Source organism: Falco naumanni, chromosome 11 (genome assembly GCF_017639655.2).
Source record: "Falco naumanni isolate bFalNau1 chromosome 11, bFalNau1.pat, whole genome shotgun sequence".
NCBI classification, from domain to species: domain Eukaryota; kingdom Metazoa; phylum Chordata; class Aves; order Falconiformes; family Falconidae; genus Falco; species Falco naumanni.
The window spans coordinates 6616772-6641349 of NC_054064.1; the positions used below are offsets into that span (position 1 = coordinate 6616772).

The 24578-nt window shown below is 47.3% G+C and overlaps 1 protein-coding gene across 3 annotated transcripts in view; it reads left to right on the forward strand.

The window, feature by feature from the left end:
• The first annotated feature begins 2306 nt into the window (after window positions 1-2306).
• The window catches only part of FAM20B (FAM20B glycosaminoglycan xylosylkinase), a 29089-nt gene continuing 6817 nt past the window's right edge, over window positions 2307-24578 (forward strand). Inside the window, exons 1-6 of one of the 3 annotated variants that reach the window (XM_040610604.1) lie at window positions 2307-2406; window positions 11748-12278; window positions 15010-15096; window positions 18185-18294; window positions 20528-20699; window positions 23442-23633. In XM_040610604.1, the coding sequence (XP_040466538.1) occupies window positions 11902-12278; window positions 15010-15096; window positions 18185-18294; window positions 20528-20699; window positions 23442-23633 (938 nt within the window). In that variant the 5' untranslated portion in view covers window positions 2307-2406; window positions 11748-11901. Of the gene's footprint in view, window positions 2407-3509; window positions 3733-11274; window positions 11646-11747; window positions 12279-15009; window positions 15097-18184; window positions 18295-20527; window positions 20700-23441; window positions 23634-24578 lie in introns of those variants that run through there. The other 2 variants (XM_040610605.1, XM_040610602.1) reach the window with 2 other exon arrangements.

A 24578-nucleotide genomic window follows, 5' to 3' on the forward strand; every position in this document is an offset into this window, starting at 1 on the left:
TTAACAGCCTCTCTGGCTTCCTTCCCACACCAGCCCCAGCCTTTGAGACGGCTCTTTGACTGCTGTTCCCCAGTCAGACCTTGTTCTCCAGCCTGAGACAGTCCTTGTTCCCAAGACCTACAGGTTTTTGTAGGCAGCTCTATCAGCTTTTCCTTGATTTTCCTGGACTCCTCTGTCTCCTTGGCAAGGGATAATGGAGCTCCTCTGCCTGTCAGCTTTGGAAGATACTGGCCCATCATGACTACCCTGCCTCCTCCTGGTCCCTCTGCCATCCACCATCCCCAGCTCCTTGGCTTGTCCATAACCTAATCCATCTGGCTGCTTCCAGCTCCTGATGTTTCTTTAGCTGTAGTCAAGTGCTTGGCACTTAAATATTAAATATTAACATTCTAATTAATAATGAAAACAGTAATTGTAGTTAGGTATAAAATTTTAATTTGGTGAGGAGTTAGCAGAGATGCAGTCCATAACAATGAAACTGCGCTATTAATATATTTTTTTATTTTTTTTTAAAGTATCTTTTGCTCTAGTAATAACATTGCCCAAGTATCCTGCCTCTGGACGGCTGTGAAGATGTTTGCTTGCAACGCTTGGAAGCTTGGAGCAGGAAGTCATAAAGCACTAGGTAGGATTTTTTTTCAAAGGGGTTTTAAAAAGTCCTGTTAGAAAAGGTTTTCATTCTGAGGCTTAAAAATGGAGGAGGGGAAGGGAAAATTCCTGGAAAGAAATTTATTTATTTTCCATTTCAGACAGGCCAGTCTGCAATGGCAGTATTTGTTGCAGTATTGAAGTAACCAAAGATATTGCATTCAACTGTTTGTAAAGTCAGGGCAAAGCCATGGTAATGAAGATAGTGCTGTTGGGATGCGTGGTACCAAACACGTTGGGGATGCTCTGCGCGGGACATGTTAGATCCACATGCAAGATGAAACATTCCCCACCCCATTCTGCCTGTCTCTCCACAAGGGACTGCTTTCCAGCACCAGAGAAAGAAACTTTCTTTGGCTTGGAAGGAGGTGGTGGAAGCCAGATGGATCAGGATGCAACTTTCCTGATGGCCGGTGCCACCGTGTCCTGGCAGTGGCAGTGTGCTGCTTCCCACTGTTCCCTAGGTGAGAGCTGGTGCTCCCTGTTCCTGGCTCGGCTTTCAGACCTGCTTCCTTGGCACCTCTCATCCAAGGGTCTAGGAGTGGTTTCTATAGGAGACCATCTTCCCAGCTGACAGGACTTCTCCCTTTCCCCCACCTAAATGAAAGAAAAACATGTGATGTCTTGGCTTTGCATGATAGAATGCAAGGTGCAGGCGGGGAGGAGGTGGATGGAGGGTGCTGGGTTGGTGAAGAACTACGGGAGGTGCCCTCAGGAGGTCTGAAGAAAGGGAGGGAAGGGACCTTCCATCGCTTGACGGACTGAGTCCCGGGGGAGGTGGAAACAGGGTGGGCAAAAGGGAGAAAAAACCACGCAGGATCAGCACGGGAAGTGAGCACGGGATGGAGAAAATGTTCTGGGCAGTGAGGAACCATGGAGGAACGGGACGGGCAGGCTCCAGGGCGGGAGCGCGTGCGGTGCCGGTGTGCCCGGGGGTGCGTGTGGCCAGAATAGCGGGGCCTTGTCCCCCCGCTCCGCCGCCCTCCCTGCCGTAATATTGTTCCGGGGACGCTTCCGTGCCCTTCCACGGTGCCTCCCGCCGGGGCAGCTTGGTGTCGCACCAGCTGCCACGCTCCGAGTGACGCCTGCCGGATCACAGCGGCTGCTACCGGCCTGTGAACAGCGGGGGGGGGAAATGAAATTTTATGTTGTTTGCAATCGCCTGCGCATAGGTGCGCAAAGTCTGCTCGTGCGGGGGGGGGGACATGTATTGTTTAGGGCTGTAATGTGGTGCTAATACCCGGAGTAGCGGGGGCTGCGCAGCATCGCCGCGGCGTACAGCGCAGGTAACGGCGGTGCTGGGATACCCGCCTTCCTCGGGGCGCTGCGTGTCGCGACAGCAGGCGTTGCGCTGCTGCGCGCAGTCAGGCCTGAGGATTTTTACTGCCCCGTCGGAAGAGCCGCTTTCCCGTGATTTCACCCCAAAGCCGCCCCCGCCGCGCCAGCGCTCGGCGGGCCCCGCCGGGCAGGACGGGGTTAACCCGCGCTCCGCCCCCATTGGCCGCCCGGCGGCGCCGCTCCCTGCGCCGCTCCTATTGGAGGCGGCCGGGCGGGGGCGCTGGCAGCCGGCCTATGGCAGGGCGCGCCGCGGCCCGTCGGCGGGCGGCTCATTGGCCGGCTGGCGGGCGGCCGGCGGCGCGGGGCGGGCGCCCATTGGCGGCGGGGCGGGGGCCGGCGGCCGGGCGGCACCATGTTGGGGAGCTGGCGGGGGCCGGCGGCGGCGCCGGCCGGGGGCATGGAGCGGGGCTGCCGGGCGCGGTGAGTGCGGGGCGGCGCGGGGGGGCGGCGGCGGCGGCCGCGGGGGAACCGCGGGGGGGGCCCGCGGGGCCGGGGGGGAGGCCGCTCCCGCGCCTGCCTGCGTGGCTCGGCGGGGCGGCGGCACCTGAGGGGCGGGCACGCCCCTGCCGCCTCGCCCTGCCCGGGGCAGCGGCCCGGGAGCGGGGGGTGCCGGGGCCAGCCTGCCGGCGGGGCATCGGGCCCGCTTCTGGGGGGGCGGCGGGGGTCCCGCGGCGGGGGGCTGGCTGCCGGGTATCGGCTGAGGAGCCCCGCGGCGCGGGGGGGAGGAGCCGTTAGAACCGTTACGGCCGTTGGCCGGGGCGCGCCGCGCAGGTGCGCAGCGGCTCCGCCGGGCTCGGGCCTGGGCCTGCCGGGGCGGGCGGGGCGGTCCTGTGCTGCGCCCCGCGGCTCCGCGCCGGGCGGGAACGGGGCGGCCGCGCTGCGGGTCCCGCCGCGGTGTCGGTGTGCGGGAGGCCCGGTGCCCCGCCCGGGCGGGCGCTTTGGGCCTGGCTGGGGCAGAGCTGGCCGGTTACCGGCGCTCTCCCGTCTGCTCCCCCCGGCCCCGTGTTGCAGCCGGGGTGCCCGGTGCCGCTCTGCCAGCCGCGGTGCCCGCAGTCCCCCTGCCAGCCGGGGTGCCCGTAGCCGGGGTGCGCGGTGCCCCTCTGCCAGCCAGCCCCCCCGCAGGCCGGGCTGCCCCCCCCGGCCCCGCCGGCAGCGCGGCTGAGGGCACTGCCCGCCCGGGGGCCGTGGGGTGTTCGCCGTGCGGCGGGAGTGCCGCCGCCATCGTCAAAAGCCGCGGGTTTACCGTAGGTTTAATCGTTTTTAGTTGCCATCTGCCTTTAAATCCTTCTCGATGCAGATGCCCGTAAGCAGTGCGGCTGCTTTGCTGTCTGCGAGCAGCGGCCCGGGCCCCACCGTACACGTACAGGCTTTAGGGGCTGAGCAAGCAGGGAAAACTGCAACACGTACATTCTAGTCTTGCAGCAAATACCGTATGAATAGATTCCACCTGGTACTTACCAGCAACAGCACGTTAATACCCTGGTCTTATTTTAATTCGAAAATTACTCCCTGTACCCCTTATGTCCTTAAGCCTGACCTACATCTTTCTCCGTTCGCAGTACAGCATCTCAGGAGGGCGAGGTGGGTTTTGTTTCCTCACACAGTAACAAAGTTGGCAGCTCAATTCTGATTCCCCCGGATTTTTTGTCCTTTGCCTCGTGGTCCACAGCCTCATTTCTTGGGAGCGGGGGAGGCTGATTGGCACTATTTTGCGGCAGAGACAGGCTCGTCGCTGCTAAATGTCAGGTAGGTATACGGGCCCTGCTTAAATATTTGGTGCCCTTCCTATGGCTGAGCTGAACTAACATAAAAATGTCAGGTTCAGAAGGAAAACTACTGATTTTTTTCACTGCTTTGGCTTCGCTTCCAAGTTGAACAAGGTCCCCTAAAACATTTCCAGCTCGCTTTGTTGTTGTGGCTTATCTGCCTGTGATGGTCAGGTGGAGCTTCGTTAACTGGGATAGGAACAAGGGGCAGTTGTTCTCATAGCTCAACTAGCATGGTTTTGGTTGTTTTTGACCAGGTTCCCTCCAGCTTCGGTACCCCTGGCTCCTGCCCGCGTCTCATACCGTTCCACTTCACAGTACTTTCCGTTCCTTCCTTCCCGTGCAGCGTTTCCAGCTCCCTCCTTGTACCAGCTGTGCGCACGCTGGTTGCCCAGATGGCCAAGGCGAACAGACAACTGTTGAGCTAATGCTGCAGCCTTTCCCACAGCGCTCCCCAGCTGCCAATTTCCAATAAACTCAGAAACCCTGTCTTCAAAACATCTACTGTTCCCTCGGATGGATCCAGAAGCTTACCAGTGAAAAGTGTGATTATATAAACTTTGTTTCCATAGGAAACTGTGCTTGAAAGAAAGTTTTTCTGTGAGGAGAAAATGAAACCTGGTTTCCTGAGGACTTGTTTTGCCACCTCCTGCTGTAGTAACTCTTGTCTGTCTTCTACCGCCCTCCGTCCCCCCTGTAGCTTCTCTTCCCCCAGGACTGCGCCCAGGTGCTGCCTGTGTCCTGATGTGCCCCATCTGTATTTGTGCAGCCGGCTGAGTCAGGTGTTCCTGTTTGCCGAGCGGCCAGCCGGCCGCGGGGAAGGGCTGAGGATATATATCCAGTTGTCCTTGGCTTCCTGAGGCTTCTGCCCTCCATCTGGCGGTGGTGGTTGTTAAGGCCGTGCAAGTATTCCTCTGCTGAATCTGGCAGAAATGTCGGTAATGGATTCTAAAGTTACTAAGGAATATAACGGGGCAAGGCGGACAGACAGATGGACGAAATTCTTTCATTTCTCTCAGGAGACATGGGAGAATGTATCAGGCAGTTACTGACCTTTGCAGTTGCAAGTATAGATAATGCAGTGGTTAAAATGCTTGTGAGCTTTTATATTTATCTATATTCTGGGTCTCAACTGGGGATATAGTTGTGTGTGCGGAAAGTTTGAGCAGAGACTGTTGCAAAGATTTTGCCTATAGATAGCGGGGGTTTTAACGGAAAGAGAGATGGAGGAATAGCAGACAAGGAAATACGTGTGAAGCCTCATGCGCTGGATTACCGAACTCATACACAAACCAGGCAGCATACGGAGAGTGGAAGTGACAGAATGAGTCTGAAAAATCTAAACAAAGGTCTGTAGGAGCCTGCCTGTGAAAACTCAAATAACGAGGCTTACACAGAGAGGGAAAGCATGAGCTACCGACGAGTTGGCCAGAGAGGGGAGGATAGGGAGAAAGATTGATCTAGTGAGACTGAAGTACACTTTGGGAAGAGGAAAATGGCACTACTGTATGCACTGTTTCTGCAAGGCATTTTCCAGGATTTACTGGAGGACTTTTAAAGACCTTTTGATAGGAGATCCCAAAAGGCACAGTGTATTTGGAAAGAGAAAACGTGCGTTTAAACAGGAATTAGAGCATACTTAATCATATTTATTTCACATTGGCATCTGTCTGAGCGATGATTTTTTGTGTACTTGTGCTGACAAACCAAACCTTTGCCTGCCCTCATACCTTATTTGTTACTTGGAGCATGGCAAAATCCTTGCAAATTGTACACAAGTGTTTTTGAGATAGTAGTTTTCTAGCTTCATGGTTCGTGGCATAGCCTGGATCTTGTGACTCCAATAAAAATGGTTTTCTGGGGTGTGGTCCTCTGCTAACTTTGCAGGCTGCTTACAGTATCTGTGATTTTACTGTTGTTTGTAACAGGCGAGTTTCACGCTGTTTTTTGATCTGGGCATAAAGCGGTATGATGTTGGTATATAATGCCAGTAGGCATGCTTTAGTTCGGACGTTTGTGTGCACAGTGACCCCACTGTGCTATATAAAAGATGCTGTTATTTGGATATTGACTTGGAAGACTTTTTACTTGCTGAGAATACAGACCTGGTGGTAATGAGAGGCAAAATTGATCAGGAAATATCCCGAAGAGGTAGTGAAAAACAAGAAGCATTTCTTATGCAAACCGGCCAGTTGACTCCACTATTAAAAAGCTGGTGTGGTCGTTTATTTCTTGACCATTTTCTTTTCCTGGTTGATCAGGAGTATCAGAAAATGGTACAGAGGGAATTTAAGTTTTCTGTATTTGTGTAACATGGAGATGGAGTTTGGGTGGTAGAGCAGCGAAACTCTTTGGACTATGTCTTCCATTTAGTAATGGTAGCTGGAGATAATGCTAAGCAGAAGCTTGGGAAAAAGGGAAAAAAAACCAAACCACCAAACTAATAAAATAAAACCTGAAAAACCCAACCAAACAAAACGTTTGGAGTTACCTGACCTTGGTAAGAGATCAGCAGCTGCCGTCGAGCAGCAGGAGGGAATGTGTGTTGTTCTGGGACTGCAGGTACACGGGGATTACTCTGTCATTCTGTCGTGTTAGCTCGGGTCAGACACTTAAAATGTACTTTTGAAAACTTTGTCAGGGTTTTTCCTTCTCTGATGCCTTCTGGTTCCAAGAGCATCTGCTGTCATTTTGCACATCCCATGTTCCCATGACTCATGTAGAAGTAAGCAGCTACTCTGTCCCTTTTCTTCTTTTGGTCAAGTGTGAAGACCCTTGCCCTATTCTCTCACCCCTGCCAGTTTCTGGAACTGTTTCGTTTTTGGGTCTCCTTCTGAGATTTTCCCCGGGTTTATTTTTGTTGTTGTCCTGGACCCTTTTGCCCTTTGTTCCACAGAGTCCTGTTCACAGCTCACCCTGGTTTTCCGTTTTTTAAAATTTTGGGGGTTTATTATTATTTCATTTGTTTCTGTGGTCACCTTTCCCATCTCTGTCCTCGTTCCAGGATCAGCTTCATGCTTCCTGAGCTTTCACAATCCTCTTTTCCAATCTGAGGCTTTTCCAAAGACTTGTCTTTTTCTTCAAATTACTTTCTTCCATAACTGTAAATATTTTCTTGCACCTCAACACTGTCACTCTTGCCATCTTCATTTGAAAACGATAAAGCTTAAGTTCTTCCCACAGTAAACTTCTTCACGAGGGGCTTCATTTTTGGTGGCTTGCACAGCAGTGAGCATAATGCTGGCGCCGAAGGCGTGATGTACAGGCTCCGCAGGTAGCCTGTGAAATCGATGGCATGGCAACCTCAGGGGTGGTTTGTTGTTTGTTGGAGGAGAGCAGCTCATGACTCATTTCAGCAGATGTCAGTAAAAAGTCAGAGCCGAGTCACCTGCTGAAAGCTAGAGAGAGCAAAATCGGGGTAGGGGGTTAGTTGGGATGTCGGGAGGAATTGTGTGACTTGAGAAATGTTTGGTGAGGATAGGTTGTTCAGTTAAGGGAATCGCTGAAATGTCTTAATAGCAAATATTTAAATTTTTTGGCAAATTCTATCTGTATCATTGGAGGTTTTCAGCCAAAATTAGTTTCAAAGCTGTCGCAAAAGATAAACTAAGTAAATGACCTTTAATTTCAGCAGTGGCTCTGGTTATATTCTCCACCCCACACCCCTAGGAAGAACACCTCTAGACAGACTCCGTGTTCTTGAAGATCAGTCTAGGAAAGTGGGTGCCCAGCCTGAGCTCCAGAGATACGGAACATTTCTGTCCTGTGCTTTAGCTGGCTAACACTGGGCTGTGAGGCTTTCTTAAAATGTGTGTACACGTATACGTATCTCCTATATACCTATCTCATAATGAGGAGTAACCGTTCTGAAATGAACTGTGTTCTTCTGTGTAACTTCTTACAAACTCTTAATGGATTTTAAAAATGAATGAAAGCAGATCTTTAGAACAGCAATGTTCAAAGTGATTTAGAATTACTAGTTTTAAGGAAGTGAAATTATGAAGTTACAGCCTGATCTCCTTTGCTCACTTTCTTAAATTTAAGAATAATATTATTATTTAGGGCTCTCCTGCTGGGTGAGTCTGTATTTGCAAGGACAAGGGCTTTCAGGTGGGGTGCATCTTGGTTGTCTGTGCTTCTCATTCTCACGCTTGCCGTGTGTGATAGGCAGATTGACCTGCTGTTTGGAGAAACGGAGGCTGCCTAAACAGAACTGAGATGAACGATGATATGTTTTAATTTCCATATAAATGCGTGGTTTGTTCTTTTGCTGTTAGCACAAGCGCTTATTTTCCAGTAGATTAAAATCAGTATTACGCAGTTAACAGGGGACCATAATACTACTTTGAAGCATCCCTGGGACTTGGTAGCCTGCTTTTGTCCTACCCTCTACCCTTCGTGGAGATTTCTGTATTGTTGTTAAGTAGCTGCTATTAATGGTTTGTATTTCAGTTTTAACTCCTTGTCCTTAGGAGACTTTCACTTTCTCTACTGCTTCAGTGAACAGGTTTTATAGGAGGTATTTAAGAGGCAAAATGCATAGCTTGGGAAGGGCCAAACTGAACTGAGCTGTCACCTGAAGCGGGACAATGACAGCAAAACAGTTCAGCTGCTAAGCTGGGCTAAAAGGCACGCTTCTGCGTCGTCACAGCGTTGTCACCTGCGAGTTGAGTGGCGCTTGGCTCTGTCGCTATGCTGAAAAGAGTGGTTTTGAAAACAGGAAGATGTGGCAGTTTGTTACCAGATTTCCTCATCCCTGTTGGTTGGGCTCTTTGTGGCTGTTCCCAAGTGGTTCAGCTGCTTCTTATTTGTTGGGCTGGCCTGGGCCATGGTTTTACCTACATGTATAAACACTCGTGCTGCTGCCAGGAGAAACACATGTTCTTGGCCTGGTTGCGTGCCCTCAGATGCTTTTGAAACTGTGTTGGACACCAGATTGGGGGGGAGGAGGGCTGAGGGAAGAAATAAATGAATAAAAACAGTAAAGCTTTAGCACTGATCAGGTCTTTCATGGAGTTCGTTCCATGAGGGTAAGAAGTACGTGGAGGGCAGGGCCGCTCTTTGGGTGACAGTGCTGACCTGAGTAAGTTAAGGTGCCCCTCTGTAGGTAGGTACATGATGGGTCATCCCCCACTGTCGGAGCTGCTGTGCCACCCTCCCTTGGCTCTGGCTTGCACGGGTAGTGGTGTTTTGTGGTCAGATGAAACCTGTGCTGTTGGCTCAAAGGACTGCTACTAATAGGTGGTTCACACACAAATTGGAGAAAGTGGTTAATGTTTGGGTGGGTTGGCAGCCTGGATCGTTGAGCTACCTTGCAGCTGGGTTGTATGAATGCTGCCCCGATGCACGGGAAGGTGGGAGAGCCATGGAGCCGGGAGGTAGGGTGGGTCTGCTGTACGCTTAATGTGGATGGGTTTGCATGTCCTACTGTACTAGTACTCTTATACTGCACCAAACCTGGTTCTGCACTCATGGCTTGCTCAAAGGATGTGCCTTACTGTCATCTGCTGTTTGCCGCAGCCTTAGTCTTTGGTGGAGATGGACCTCAACAATGTGCTCCTTGTATCCATCATACCAGCCGTGACCTCTGCAGGCACCGCGTCCACACAGACGCTGAAGGTGGCCGTGGTCTGTGTTTGGCTAGTCAGGCATAGTCTGGCTGTCCTGTGGGTGCTGCTGGTGAGTTAGCTTAGCAGCTTGTTTTTCCAGTGTCATGATTAATAATGACCGGTTTATACGCTCAATATTAAATTGCACGAGAAGGCTTTTCTATATTGGTCCTGCCACAGCTCAGGATGCCTTTTGTGGGTTTCATGATTAACGTCACTTGTGCAGAGAGAAATCTGTTGCCTCTGAGTGTTCCTCAGATCTGCCTTAGTATCAGTTTCCATTTGGGTTTTGACTATGTTCAGCTAATACTGCGAAGATAATATCTGTCCTCATAACTGAAATACAATTGTTTGTGTCTTAATGTGGTCCTTACAGCATAGACTCACAGAAGGGTCTGGGTTGGAAGGGAGCTCAGAGATCCCCTAGTTCCACCCCCTGCCCTGGGCAGGGACACCTCCCACCAGACCAGGCTGATCCAAGCTCCATCCAGCCTGGCCTTGAGCACTGCCAGGGATGCTCTGGGCAACCTCTGCCAGTGCCTCACCAACCTCACAGTAAAGAATTTCTTACTAGTATCTAATTTAAATCTGTCCTTTCAGTTTGAAACCATTCCCCATGTCCCATCACTCCGTGCCCATGTCAAAGCCCGTCCCCAGCTGCCCCGCCGGCCCTGCCAGGCACTGGTGCTGCTGGAAGGTCTCCCCGGAGCCTTCCCTTCCCCAGGCCGAGCAACCCCAGCTCTCCCAGCCCGTCTCCATAGCAGGGGGGCTCCAGCCCCCTGAGCATCTTCGTGGCCTCCCCCAGACCCGCTCCGACAGGTCCGTGCCCTTCTCGCGTTGGTGGCCCCAGAGCTGAAGGCAGCGCTGCAGGGGGGTCTCACCGGAGCGGAGCAGAGGGGGAGAATCCCCCCCCTCGCCCTGCCGGCCACGCTGCAGGGGACGCAGCCCAGGGCACGGGTGGCTCTCTGGGCTGCGAGCACGTTGCTGAACCTGTACCGGCCAAGGCTTGAGGGGTGAGACACGTCTTGCCACCTTACAGAAATGCAGAAACACAGATGTGGCTTTTAACTCCGTGTCCTGATTTTGGCTGGGACAGAGTTAACTTTCTTCTGAGTAGCTGGTACAATGCTGTGTTTTGGATTTGGTATGAGAATGATGTTGGTAACACACTGATGTTTTAGTTGTTGTTAAGTAGTGCTTACTCTAAATCAAGGACAGTTCAAGTTTCCCATGCTCTGCCAGCGAGCAGGGGCACAAGAAGCTGAGGGGACACAGCTGGGACAGGTGACCCCGACTGCCGGAGGGATATTCCATACCGTATGGTGTCATGCTCTGTATATCAAGTTGGGGGAAGAAGAAGGAAGGGGAGGACATTCAGCATTATGGCATTGGTCTTCCCAAGTCGCCGTTCCACGTGCCGGAGCCCTGCTCCCCTGGGGATGGCCGAACACCCGCCTGCCGTGGGCAGTTGTGAATGAGCTCCTGGGTTTGCTTTGCTTGTGCATGTGACTTTCTCTGTACCCATCACGCTGCCTTTATCTCAACCCACGAGTTCTCTTGCTTTTACCCTTCCCATCCTCTCCCCATCCCACCGGGGGGGAGCGAGCGAGCGGCTGCCTGGGGATTAGCTGCTGGCTGGGGTTAAACCATGGCACTGTGGCGGAGGTGAGGTTTCTGAGAAGAGGCACTATTAGTATTCTGGGTTTTGGGGGGTTTTGTTGTTGTTAATTTGGTGTTGAGATTACAGATATTTTGTATGGGTTTTGTGGTTATTGGTTTTACGGTTGACTGCAGAAGATACGTGGTTAACTGCAAGGAAGCAAAGATGTTCTCATCCCCCTCTTTTTTTTTTTTCTTTTTTAAATGGGAAAAAAAGCTGAGTAAATTCTAGTGGCGGCAAATGAAAGACAATAAAGACATTAAGCATGTTCTTTCCTTCTGTCTTATACCTTCAGGAAACTAGGCTGCAGCTGTTGTCGCTGGTTGCTGGATGCCAGAGAATCTACCTGGGAGCTTTCTCTTGAGGGACAGATCTTTAGGAAAAACCAGAGTTTCGTGGGTTCTCTTACTAATGGAAAAGTGTTTGTGAAGTTGGAGCCATCAGCTCGTACTACAATTAATTCTCTGCAAAAGTCTTGCCTGGGGTAGTTGCAGCTGTTGTGATTCCAGCTGTATAGAGATGCTGTCAGACAATTTCCCCTTTTGTGCAGATCACTGAAAGGCTACAGGAAGACAGCAAACCCCATGTGCTTTAGCAGAAATGTTTGGGCTTTAGGATACAAGTGTACGTAAATGCAGACTTATGTTCCAAGCATAAACTGGACTTTGAGTTTGGTGGGATCTGCAGGAATGCAGTTTTGTAAGTTTGTGTTTTGTTTATTTTTAGGGGTGCCAGAAGATGCTTCAGTGGTCATACCTCTTTCACAATGCAAGTTATGAATGAAATCCATTAACTAACGTCCCCTTCCTCACCCTGATCTCCCATAGACTTCCTGTAACGCTTGGAAGAAAGGGTCAGGGGAGAAGGGTTGAAGGTCACCATGAAGCTAAAGCAGCGAGTTGTGCTGTTGGCCATCCTCCTTGTCATCTTCATTTTCACAAAAGTTTTCCTCATTGACAACTTGGACACCTCAGCTGCCAACCGGGAGGACCAGCGCGCCTTTCACCGTATGATGGCGAGCCTCCACGTGGAACTGGACCCCCGGCTCGACCATACGCTGCAGTCCCCTTGGGAGATTGCAGCCCAGTGGGTGGTGCCCCGGGAGGTGTATCCCGAGGAGACCCCCGAGTTGGGGGCTGTTATGCATGCCATGACAACAAAGAAAATAATAAAAGCTGATGTGGGATACAAAGGGACCCAACTGAAAGCTTTGCTAATACTTGAAGGAGGACAGAAGGTTGTCTTCAAACCCAAGAGGTAAATACTGCCTTCGGTGACTGGATCAATAACTGTTTTGTGTATACTTTTTTTTTTTTATCTCCGTGTTGTTGCATTAATATTTAAGCTACAAATTTACATGCAAATAGAAAGTCTGTTCTGTTATTTGTGAGGCGGACAGGATAGAGCCTTGCTCTAGTAACATTAGGTTGCTGTGCCAGCTGCCGCTCAGGCTGTATAGCTTTGATGTGTGGAACTGCCTGCCTTTAGGTTAAAAGAATAATCACCGTGTTTAGTCCTGAGGGAGTGTTGGTGCAACCTGATGTTTGGAAGCACTGCGGAAGCACTGCGAAGTGCAGGTTCTGGCAGTGTGGAGGCAAGTCTCGGTACCCTTTCTGAGAAAGGGTCGTGTCAAACTGCCACGAGGGGATGCAGTTGGAGAACAGGGAAGGAGTGATAGTTGACAGTAGTCATAAATGTAGACCTGGGTGTCTGGTATAGCTGCATAAAGGCTGTAAAGATGGCTTGGTAGGTGAGTGAAAGCCCCTGATTTTTCTCTCTGGCGATAGTGAATACTGAAGGAGCAATGTAAGAATGGGTGAGTGGTGATACTGCCTCCGCTTACAGTGATCCACCGGGAAATTTGGTATGATTGAACATTTATGAAGAATCTTGTGCATGCCTGCGAGTTTTTTGAACTGTTTGCCTTCAGGGAAAAGTAGAAGAAAGAAAGATGGGAAAGAAGTAAGGCAGGTGTGTTTTATTGGAGTACAGATGTAAGTGGTGTCATCACAGGATGAGTACATCTCTCTCCAAAGGATATTGGGTTGAGCAAGCATGAACTTTTCCTGTCATGTTAATAAATGATCAGAGAATGAGGAAAAATAATCTGCTCTCCACTTCTTGAATTCACAGTCCTGTTTCTGTATGGTCAATTACTGGTCTGGCTGGAGCTTTGCTGTGGGGCTGGGCTGTGTTTGAACAGTGTGAACCTTTCAGGCAGCGGTCTCAGCGGTGTGACAGGTGGTGCATCCAGTAAATGCAGGAACAAGACATGGCATTTCTATAGTGTTTTCTGTATAACTGAGTGCCATAAAGCGTTTCACCAAGCATTAAATTACATTCCCATAATAGAATGTCTGTGCAGGCGAACACCGTGACTGTGCTCCATCAAGGACGTGTGCAGCGGGGAGTGTTTATGGGAGTGCTAGGCAGTATGGCCCTAGCCATACTGGTAGACCAGTGTTGTGTTTGTGACTGCTAAATAGTTAGGCTTGTAGGTAGAGACTTGTTCTGGCATTGAAAGATAGTCTATTGAACTCGGTTTTGACCTGAACGGTATATCGAAGTTACTACTAAAAAACGTTCTGAGAAAAATTACTGGTTGGGGAAGAACGAATTCTCTTGTTGCCTTTGCTTTAGAAAGGACTAGGTGCCTACTGTGCATGGAAGCAAGAATTTGGTTGTTTTACCACTAAGTTTCAGCTCTGCAGCTTTCAGCATGTGGCCGTGTTTTCCAAAGCCTGCTCTAAGTATGTACAAAAGACCTGCCTTGGAGGGCATGCTCTGAGGTTTAGCTGTCTCATTTCAAAATGACTTAAAATCCAGCTGAAATCGCTGATGATTAACAGTTGCTACCATCGCATGCCAGTGGTGTATGTGAAATAAGATGCTGGTTTGGTGTGAAGTTCCAGTTTGGCAGGAGTCTGTCAGATGCTCTACCCAAAAACTCTGTACCGTCCTGCCACTGGTTAATGCCATTTTGAGCTGCCGTGCAGAGAAGCTAAAGCATTTGCTCAGACTGATGAAATGGACTGTCATCTTGCCCCACATCTTCTTTGAGCAGGGTTAAAACATCAGAGTAGAGTACTGTGGCTTCTCTTACACTGTTGGTGCTACTGCTTGAACCGCAGGCCTGTTGGAAATAATCCGGTTGACACAGTTTGAGACACAGATAAAAATAAGAAAATAGGTAATCTAATTTGGCCTTCCTTTATTTGAAAATGTTATTGCATGTCACGCATTTGCTTGGTATTGATTGTGGTATTTCATGCTCATCTGAAGCACGCTTCTTAAACAGTATCTACACCTGATTCAAATGTCATGAATCTTGGAAATTTGTGTTTGCCTTGACTATTTATGTAACATTTTATTTTTTTTTAAAAAGGGGGGGGGGGGGAAAAGCCCAACACTTCACCAAAATATACCATGGTTGTTGTAATGAGTGTCAACTTTCTGTTTCTTGCTGTCCATTATGCCTTTTCTCCACCAGAATAAAGGGTCTTTTTATATCCAGTATTGTCCTCGGGTTCATGTTTGCTGATCATCTAGCTACTAAAGATTGCATTTGGCATTTCTTCCACAATATCAGATTGTATTTTCATGTTAATCTACGATCCATTCTAACCCCAAAATCGTTTGCGCAGTTGCTGCTTTCCAGTATAAATAGCCCTCTGTTCTGTAGCTGGGTCTGTGCTCTTTGTTCTTAGATGTGACTTGGCATATGGTTGAATTAAAACCCATTAGTCTGAATGGGCAGCGCTTCCCAAACTCTTGAGTACATTACTGACCTTTCCTCCTTATTTACTACTTCAACAGTTGGTACACTATTTAATCTCATTAATATTTTTTCCCCTCTCCTATTGGCAATCATTTTCAAAGTGACCCAGAGTCTATTTAATGTAGCGCTGCTATTGCATTTGTTACTCTGAACAGCGAAATTGATGGAAATCCTGCGTGAATCACTTTGTTTGACTTATTTCAATTACAGATATGCCAGGGATTATGTAGTGGAAGGAGAACCATACGCTGGCTATGACAGACACAACGCAGAAGTGGCAGCCTTTCACTTGGACAGGTATGGAATTACTGGGTTACCCGGTTTTATTGTGTTGGGTTAAATGCTTTATCGGAGTTGGGGAAAAAGGAGCTCCTTGAATACTTCTCAGATGCGAGCTGTTTCTAACCTGCCGATATACCACACTGAAGCCAAGGATCAGCTTTTTCGTGAAACTTCTTTTCAAAGATCTGTGTGAGATTCTAACATTTGAGATTTTTGCGAAAATTTTGAAAAGGAGAGTGAGCACTGAAAGGACTGACACGTTATTTGGAAGAAATAACTTGGCCAAATGCTGTGGAAGAGTGTGAAATGCTGCACATATGTGCTGAGTTAATGTCCAGTACACTAAGAAGTTAAGCCTAATGTCTAGACTAACTATGAATCAGTGCATCCTAGAGGAGAAACAGCTCTTCATATACAGGTACCCAGGTGGGTGTGTGGGCCTGAGCTGGAGGTGCAATTACCAGAAGAAAAAACAAAGTTACAGGGAGTACAAAGAATGGGACAGAAAATACGAACGCTGCATGTTGATAGCTGTGAAATACTGTTACAGATCTGCTAATAAGTTAGAGTTAATTGATTTTATTTGATTTTATAAAATCATTTGGAATAAGAAATATATTTTAATGAAACTTGTAGTTGCACAGCAAAAGCTGCTATGAAATCCTCTGTACAGCCCTGTACCAAGGCCAGAGGAATAGGTCAGAATCACCTAGTAGGAATGATTAATACTTAGACAATGGACTTAAGATTCAAGATGATTGAAGATAATTGGATACAGTATTTACAGGTAGACTGGGAGAATGCTTTGAAATGTCAGAATGTAGAATTAATGGGAACTGGGGAGAGTCGACTGGAACAGCTTGTAGTTACCTGCCAAGAAACCGTGAGCTTTAGTAAAAGGTAATTCCGGCAGGGGGGAGATCGCGACCACCGACTTATGTACCACCTACCCAAATCGTACCCCAGACCCATTTCTAGACTTTTCTAACCTTTACTGTGCAGAATCGGATTTGGGAGGAGGGTATGTTAATGATTTTGGAGAAATATTATGATTCTGCATGAATATTTAATGAATATGCATGAATAAGTTCTATATATGGTGTATGATTTTGAAGCTTGGTGTGCGTTGATCGTGAGAGGACTCACTCACGCACCCGGCTGTCAATAAAGAAGTGTCTGCTTATCTGCATCACATTGGTGTCGATAAGTTCTTCATTCTGAGATTTCGGTAACAATACTGCTAGAGTTGCAGTATCATCTAGAATAAGTGAGTGCAGTCTTGGTCTGCTCGTGGTAAGAGGACTATGGTGGCACATGGGAGAAGATTTCAGTAGAGAATTGAAGATGCAAAAAAAATTTACGGGAAGAGACTTAAAATCTTGGGGAAAGGAGTAAGGAGGGACAAATACAATAAAGAATAGAATGGCTGCACTTAAAGTGAGGTTTCTCAGCACACAAATAGGAGGCTCATCACCGTGACTGAATTTATAGGTGGTAAAGGGTAGGTCTGTTAGTCCTGGTTCATCTGTGGGATTGCACAGGCAGTGGACGTTAGTAATTGTAGGGAGGTTTGGTGCTAACTACTTGTGTAATAGCCACTGCTGCTGTTGCAATCTTGAGGCGGTTGGCCAGAATCAGGTTCTTTTAAGCCCAGACAAAGGTGATGTAGCCAGATGGCTGTTGTCCATTTGTCTGTCAAGAAACACCTAGACTTCACTTCCCCTGAAAAAGCAGCAATCAAACATGGTAAAGCACCAACTCAAACTCTTCATGGTGTCCAGCCCCCTTGTTCTTAGCTCTTCCTTGCTGTCTGTTCAGTTTTGGGTTTGTGCTTGTTTCTTTGGCCGTTCTCCTCGCTTTGTGGGTCTGCACCTCTGTATTCTTCAAGAACACCTAGCAACACCTGCCCTCAGAACTTCAGCATGTACCTTTGGTTTGAATGGTGACAGTGACACATTTTGTCCAAGGATGCCATAGTTTCAAGAGGGATCTGCATCCTATTGTATGTTCACAGCTAACGGGGAGGCTGTGCTAGCCGGGATAGTGGCCTTTCAGCCGTTGGTCTGAAAATACAGGGACAAGTTTTTCAGATCTAAGCTCTGTGCCTGTTTACTTGGAACACTTGTGTTTTTCTCAAGCTGTACGTAACTCTGTATTTGCTATGAGTTTTGTCTTTATGCATACCTGATTTGTTCAGGCAGATGTTTGGTGTTGCCCTTTCTTTGAGGTATTTTATTCTTATGGAAGGGAGTGGACTTGTTGAATATCTAAAACCCCTGCTATTAGAGTGGCTGTCCCAGTATGTCTGTGGAATGCAGATCATTCCCTTTTCAGGCTCTTTTTCTGAGATGCAAAGGCTACCAAAAGGATGTCAAAAGTACGTTGGGAGAGTTGGGGCTGATATACTGATGTTTGTACTCCTCCTTTAAGCACTTTTAAAATACCATTACAAATACTCAAGTCATTTGTGGTCACAGACCAAAGGCTGTGGCAGACGTGGGAGTGGAACCTGGATCTTGTGTCTGCAAGTTTTATAATTATTCTTCCCACCTTTTTTTTTTCCAGACGTTTTTCAGGCATTCAGTTTTGTTCTACCATTCTCTCTTCCCTTCTCTCCCCTCATGTCAAATGAGATAACTCCTTGATTGTTTACATTCAAGTGTAATTGAACTGGGCTTAAACATAACATCGTAATAGATGGTAATTCCCACAAATTATAAATGATCTTTCCAGGTGACCGGCTCAGAGGCCATATGGTTACTGCTTCAGCCTGCACCCAAGACAGATGATGGATATTTCTGGTATGGGGTCTGATTTCTGAGTTGGAGCATGGTGCATCCTCTGTTGCTCTGCTGCAAATGCTTTAATAGTGTCACTGATGGCTTATAAAGCAAGTTTAACATCCAGGCACTTAAGAAAAATTAGTTTCCTTACTTCACCTTGGAGCCCTGCAGCAACCTTCTCCCTTCTCCAACGTCATTCTTTGGTCTGTCATCTCGATGTCAGACAACGGCACAGAGACTGTGGTTTGGTTTTGTTTGAATTTAGAACTGCTGCCTATGTTGCACATTCTCATGATGCGTTTTTTTTCCCCCCAAATCAGAATTCTGGGTTTCCGACGAGCTCCGCTGGTGGTTGGGAGGTTTGTGAATCTACGTACAGAGATCAAACCGGTAGCCACGGAGCAGCTTCTGGGCACCTTCATGACTGTGGGTAAGTGGAGGCTGTGGATTGTGCAGCCCAGTAAGACAAATTTGTTTAATGGGGAGAAGGAGCCGTGGGACTCTGGTACAGCGACAGAACAGTTAACTGGGATGCTGGAAGCTGCTGAGTCTCTTCCTCTGCCAAGAGTGATCTTAACGCTTGTATAACCCCATTTGGTGGGGAAGGAGGGCTCCATTTTCTCCAAATAGTTTTTCCTCTGTAACTTCTCTGTGTTCCCTCATGCTGCTGTTACAGGTGGGAATTTTTCTGATTAAGAATTTTCTCTCTGCTGTCAGAGGTGGTTAGAAAAGTCTGTGATGAGACCTGAAAGGAAAAAAAAAATACAGAATTGTATGTAAGACGAACACAGTGGTGATTTGGGATGATTTTTAGGGCTGATGCGTTGGTTGGTGTTAGATGTTGTTTGTGCTCCATCAGAGTCTGCTGAGAATTCGTAACTACATGTGTCAGAACTTCCGTACGTTGTTTGCAGCAGTAATGCTGTGAAGGGCACCTAATGGGAATTCTTAATGTGAACTCCTACCAGGTGGTCATTAAGCACCAAGAAATGACTTATGCAGCAGCCTTTAAGTTCTTCAGGCTTTTATAAAATACCCAGTTATTACTTTTTTCTTTTCCCACCACCCCCCCCCCAATAAGAAGACCGTAGAGGTGGTTGTTCATTACAGCTGGTAAATATGTGTGCCTGTGTTTATTTCTATTACAAGCACTGTTGGTACTCTCACCTACTAAGTTTGCCTAACACTTTCAGTTATAAGGTGTAACTTTCAGATGAGAGTAGCTCTGCCTTGCCAAACTCTTTTTGCATTCAGATTGGGTGTCTGCCTCAGGCAGACTTTACTTTTTCAAATTTCAGCCAAGATAACTAAGCAGTTTTCTAGCAGAAATGCTGACTGGAAAAGTATGGCTCCACAAAACTTCAGTGCCTTCCCATAGATAGATTCCTTGGAACCGCCTGCTGTATAGAGCATGAACCAAAGAAACGGGTGGATCTGGGGACAAGGTTGTGATCTCTTGTCAACCCCCGTTTGACCAGGTTTCTGAGTTTTTTGAAGAAAAGATGATTCGTGCATACTCGGTGCAGATTTGCTTGAGTTGCAGCTAGAATCTCAAAGAATTCTGCCTCTGGCTAGACCTGCTGCAGGCTGCGGGTAGGAAGAGGGGCTTGCAGGGCTTTCCACGCAGGTAAGAGGTCTGGTCTGCTGCAAGCTCCATGTCGTTGGTAATGATCTCTCTGATGCCCTCAAGTTGTCTGACTGGGCTAGTGGGAGCACAGGAGCCGGGGCTGGATGGAGGACAGCAAAGGAGTGCTGGCTGGCTGAGGGATCGTGGGTGCAAGGGTGGAAAGTGAGAAATGCTTTTATTTTTTCGGTGAGCTGGGCCTGGTTTGAGGAGGGCGTTGGATGCAGAGACAAAGGAAGAAAGGGCAGGGAATAAGAGGAATGACAAGGAAGTGAGACACAGTTGAACTTTGTAAGAACATCTGTGAATATGGAACTGGAATTAACTTGGCAAGCGTCAAGCCAAGGCAGGTTAGAAGGGTGAAACAGAAAAGCTGAAAATGTTAATCTAGGCTACGTAGGTTACTTTACGCTGCAGGCTGTGTAGGCCTTAACAGACTAAAGGTGGCAGGATTTCATTGTTCCTCCCTTGTCAGAAGACACTCATGAAAATGCTGACAGCTCTGCATTCCTAGATCATACAGGGATGACAGCTTGTTTGAATTTCCCCTGCTGAGTCAGCTCAAGTAACTGAGGCGTGTGGCAGGTGTCAGGGCTCCAAATCCATCTGAGTTCTGCTTAGTATTTTTTTCACTTGTCTCTTTTTGGTCAACTTTTTCGAAAAAGTGGGAAAACTGACACACGAAGCGTGAGGTTTAAAAAGCAAGCAGTGCTAAGGTTGCGAAGTCAAGGTCCTAAAGACTAGGGAGGGGTCACAAAAACCTGTTGATTGTGCAGTGTTGTATTAACTCTGAGTGACAGAAACATTAGAAAATAGATTTACTGTCTTTTGAATATTAATCCTTCATGTTCCTTTGAATTAATAGATGTCTGTTTAACCTCCCTTGAGCCTCTCCCTCTCCGCGATGGGAAGCATGACGTCAAGTGCGAGGAGATCCTGTTGCAAGGAAGGCTCTGCTGCAACAATATGCTCCTGAATTTCAGTTGGCATCCCTTGCATTAAGTTCTGCTCTTTTGATATGTATTATTTATTTTTTAAGGTAATAACACTTGCTTCTATGGGAAGTGCTACTATTGTCGGGAAACAGAACCAGCTTGTGCAGATGGGGACATCATGGAGGGGTCAGTGACTCTGTGGCTGCCCGATGTCTGGCCTCTTCAGAAACATCGACACCCATGGGGTAGGACTTACCGTGAAGGCAAACTGGCCAGGTATGAGAGCATGATAAGGTTGTTCTTTACACATGGTAATTTGTACTAGAAATACCCTTGCAGTACAGTGGCTAATTAAGGAGCATGTGCTTTCAAAACCTAGCGTTTTCCTGACAGCTTTCTTGATATGACAATAAAAGTCAAGAATTCTAGGATGAGATTTAAATTAAAAGGAACAAGAAAGAAATCTGCTTTTCCATGATACTAAGTGCTGTCCTTTTCCTGCTTCTTGGCTGGAACAAAACTTCCCCATGCAGTCGCTCCAGGCTCTGAAAGTCCCGGCTCTGGGCAAGCAGAGACTCTTCTCTTGTGCCACTAGACCTTCTTTTGACCCTGCACCTCTCTGTGGCCCACTAAAATACAGTAGCGCTGTGCTATTTTCTGCCAGACCTGATTTCATGGTCCTTGTAGCCAGCTTCAGGAGTTGTGGAGCTGTTTTAGCTTAAGTAGGTAGGCGCTGAAAAGTTCTTTGCTTTGAATACCGTCAGCGTTTGGTGACCATGCTCAGCATCTAAAGAATGCTTTTAGAGAAGAGCAAACATGGGATCTGGTAGTCTTGTACGATAGACGTAACATGTCTGAGTATTTGGGTTGGAGATATTTTTGCCATGACCAGAGCAAATGTTTTTTTCTTAGCAAATTTTTCCAAGTCTGTCCCCTGAACAAGTCATTAAAAAGATTTTTTTATTTTATTTTTTTTTTTAGCTCTTGATCTAAAATACCCGTTGATTTCCAATGATGTGATTGTTCTCGGAAAGAATCTCATCCAAAGGCTTCATTGAATTGTTTTAGAGTGTTAAGTGCAACGTCTGATTTTTTTAGCAGCAGGTGTTATCTCCTTTCCAACAGGTCAACATCAGCTGTATTTAGTGCCTGGTGAATTGCAGTAATGAACGGACTCTTTCTTGGAGGTGTGGGGTTTTTTGGGGAGACTTTTGCGGCATAAACTGCCTGCTTACACTGGAGTTTACCCTGATACTTATGCTAATTTGACATTCACTGTATTTAAAACTTGCTTGCTCCTGCCTGGTTCAGATGGGGTTACATGGTTCTGTTCTTTTGCACTTTGTCATGTCGCGCTTTTCACTTTGAGAGCAGCAGGGTGATTAAACGTTCTAGATGTCGTGCTCTCCTTTTTCTGTGTCTGGTAATTATGGAAAAATAACTCTTGTGGGATTTTCTTTTTTCCTGATCTAGCTGCTTCTACTCTGTCCTGAGTTAACCTTTGGAACATAATCCATATAGTCACATTAGTGTACATGATTTTTAATGGACGTGTAATAGATAAAATCCCCGACCTTCGAAGTCGTGTGCTAGTACAATATAAATTATCAGAAATAAATGTGGGAGAAAGGTCTGCCTTGAAAGACTGAATGGAAAATGAGAGGAGAGAGCATAGTATGTCTGAAAAATTGTTGGAAGGAGTTCAAATACTGATCTAAAGTAAAACGAGGGAAAGGGAAAGACTTGAGGGAGAGAGGGATGTAGCATAAAAGAAATGTATCCAGTACAAGGAGGGGTACATTCTGATAATGTAGCTTTGTGGATTTGTGCTATAAGTTGAATGTGAGTTGGACCTTGATGCAAAAGAAAAAGGGAACTAGTGACAGCATTTGAGGGAGTGTGTGTGATGTGTTAACGGAAGCATTGAGAAGATAAATTTTTGGCTGCTCTGATTTGGATAACTGGAGCAAAGATGGGATATCGAGAGCTTAGGCTCCAGACCTCCAGAAGATGGTGTGGGGTATGTGGCTGTTCTGATAGTTAAATTCTGATCTTCTCCACGCTTTTACAACTTTGTAATTTTGAGTATGTCAGTGAGCCTCTCCAGCTTGTGTTTCCTCCATTTCTGTTTCCAAGTCACAGATGGTTTAAGGCATTTCCAACTTAACCGCTATTTTGTGAAGGATTGTTTCAGTCCTTGCATGGAAGATGTTATAGATGTACTTGTTATCTAGGTTGACAGATGGAATGGATATCCACCAGAGATTTGGCTGTTTCGGTGGTGGTGTTGAATAGCTTTGAAAACTGTAAAGAAGAAAATGAGAAATTTCTCCAGCTTTGGAGAACTGAGACATGACATCCATGTTAAAGACCAGAAGTACATGCCTAGGTTACCTGTAGAAGGAGAGGAGAGAAAAGGGAAGCTGAAATCCTGCCGGTGGAGAAGAAGGTGAGACACCCTGAAAGGAAAGTAGGGAGGAAAGGACAACTGCGAGTGAAAGAGAACGAATGTACGTGAGGCCCTTCTGTTCAGGGCACGGGAGGTCATTAGTAACCGTGATGAGGCTATTTGCATTAGACAAAATGAAGAGGGTCGCTGGAAGGCAAGACTGATGGAAGCAGGTCAGTGCAATAGAAACAGAGACCGGCCTTGGAGTCCTTCGTTAGGAAGTTAAGGCAGGCAAGTCGCGACAGTAAGCGTGCCATGAGGCAGCCCAGCCACTGCTGCATTGTGAGCAGCGAGGAAGCAATCTCTGACCTTGTTTTCTGTAGGAAGGTGATGTGTAACCTTGCACTGAAACTACAGCTTGCCCCTTACGCTAGGGTGCTAGTACAGGGCTTACTCTTTCAAGAAAACACTTTTGTTTAACTCTTTCTTCTTTATATAGCCTTGACTGCTGCACTCACCTTTTCCTTATGCACTCATAAGTGAATAAAGGGACAGCTATAAATAGTGTTGGTGTGCGATGATGGAGCGTTCCTTGAGGATCTGACTTGGTTTCTCTTGGTGGCCCGCAGGTGGGAGTATGACGAAAGCTATTGTGATGCTGTGAAAAAGACTTCACCATATGACTCGGGCCCTCGTCTCCTTGACATCATTGACACCGCCGTCTTTGACTATTTGATTGGGAATGCTGACCGGCATCACTACGAGAGTTTCCAGGATGATGAAGGAGCCAGTATGCTCATCCTCCTGGATAACGCCAAAAGGTGAGGGTGAGGGAAATCTGGTGGCCAGGTAGTGGCGAGCACAAGGGCACACGTTTATCTGCTTTCTGTGTCTCTGTTTTCTTTCTCTCTGATTTTTTCATTATTACCTTTTGTGCTAAAAACCTAAAGCTTTCCTTCTTACCAGAAATAACTTCGCCAAGTGCTGGGGTCCTTCAAAGGCTGTGGTGCTCAGTCTGTGCTCTAGATACCGTGGCTGCTTTCGGCAAAGTCGTACCCCAACTACAGCAACCCACAAATTAGCACAGTATGACCTTTTTTTCCGCAGGCAACTTTCAAGAGTTTGCTTGTGTCTTTCCTCCTATCCCCAGAAAAGCCCCTTCCTTTTATGCTTTTAATTAATGGAAGATTAGAAACTTATGGTTTATTATTTCCCAGTAAGTATTAGTGAGTGCCGTAGTGAAAGCAGATCTTTTCGAAAAGTGTCTCTGAATAATTTGGCATTCCCTGCCTTCTGGATATGTCTGCTCTGGCTTTAAAAGGTTAGAAGTTTAAAATGGAGATAAAACTGATATGAGAGGAAAATATGATGATGTTCTGAGCGTGGATATTAACTATTACTGAAACAAAAATGGAGCATGTAGTAACTGGGAGGAACTGATGAGAAGTCCTTCTTGTGGCCAGACTAGGATGTGTATGTGTTTTAAAAGTAAGCTGTTCTGTCTTTGCTATGTTTTTTGTACAGTGGCTGGAATAGTTTAAGTTAAAAATCCTGTTGAATATACAGCCTTGTTTAAATCACAACAATTTGCTGAATTTTTCTTAAAGACACAGATAACCTATTCCACTTCCTCACAATTTAGTCCAGAGACGCCAGTTTGTTTCCCTGACGGGTGCTGCCATCTGCAGCGTCAGTGAATTTCCCCTGCTGCAGATGGGGCAGCCTCTGATGGGTAGCGCTGGCAGCTCCTGCGCAGGGCTGTGTTC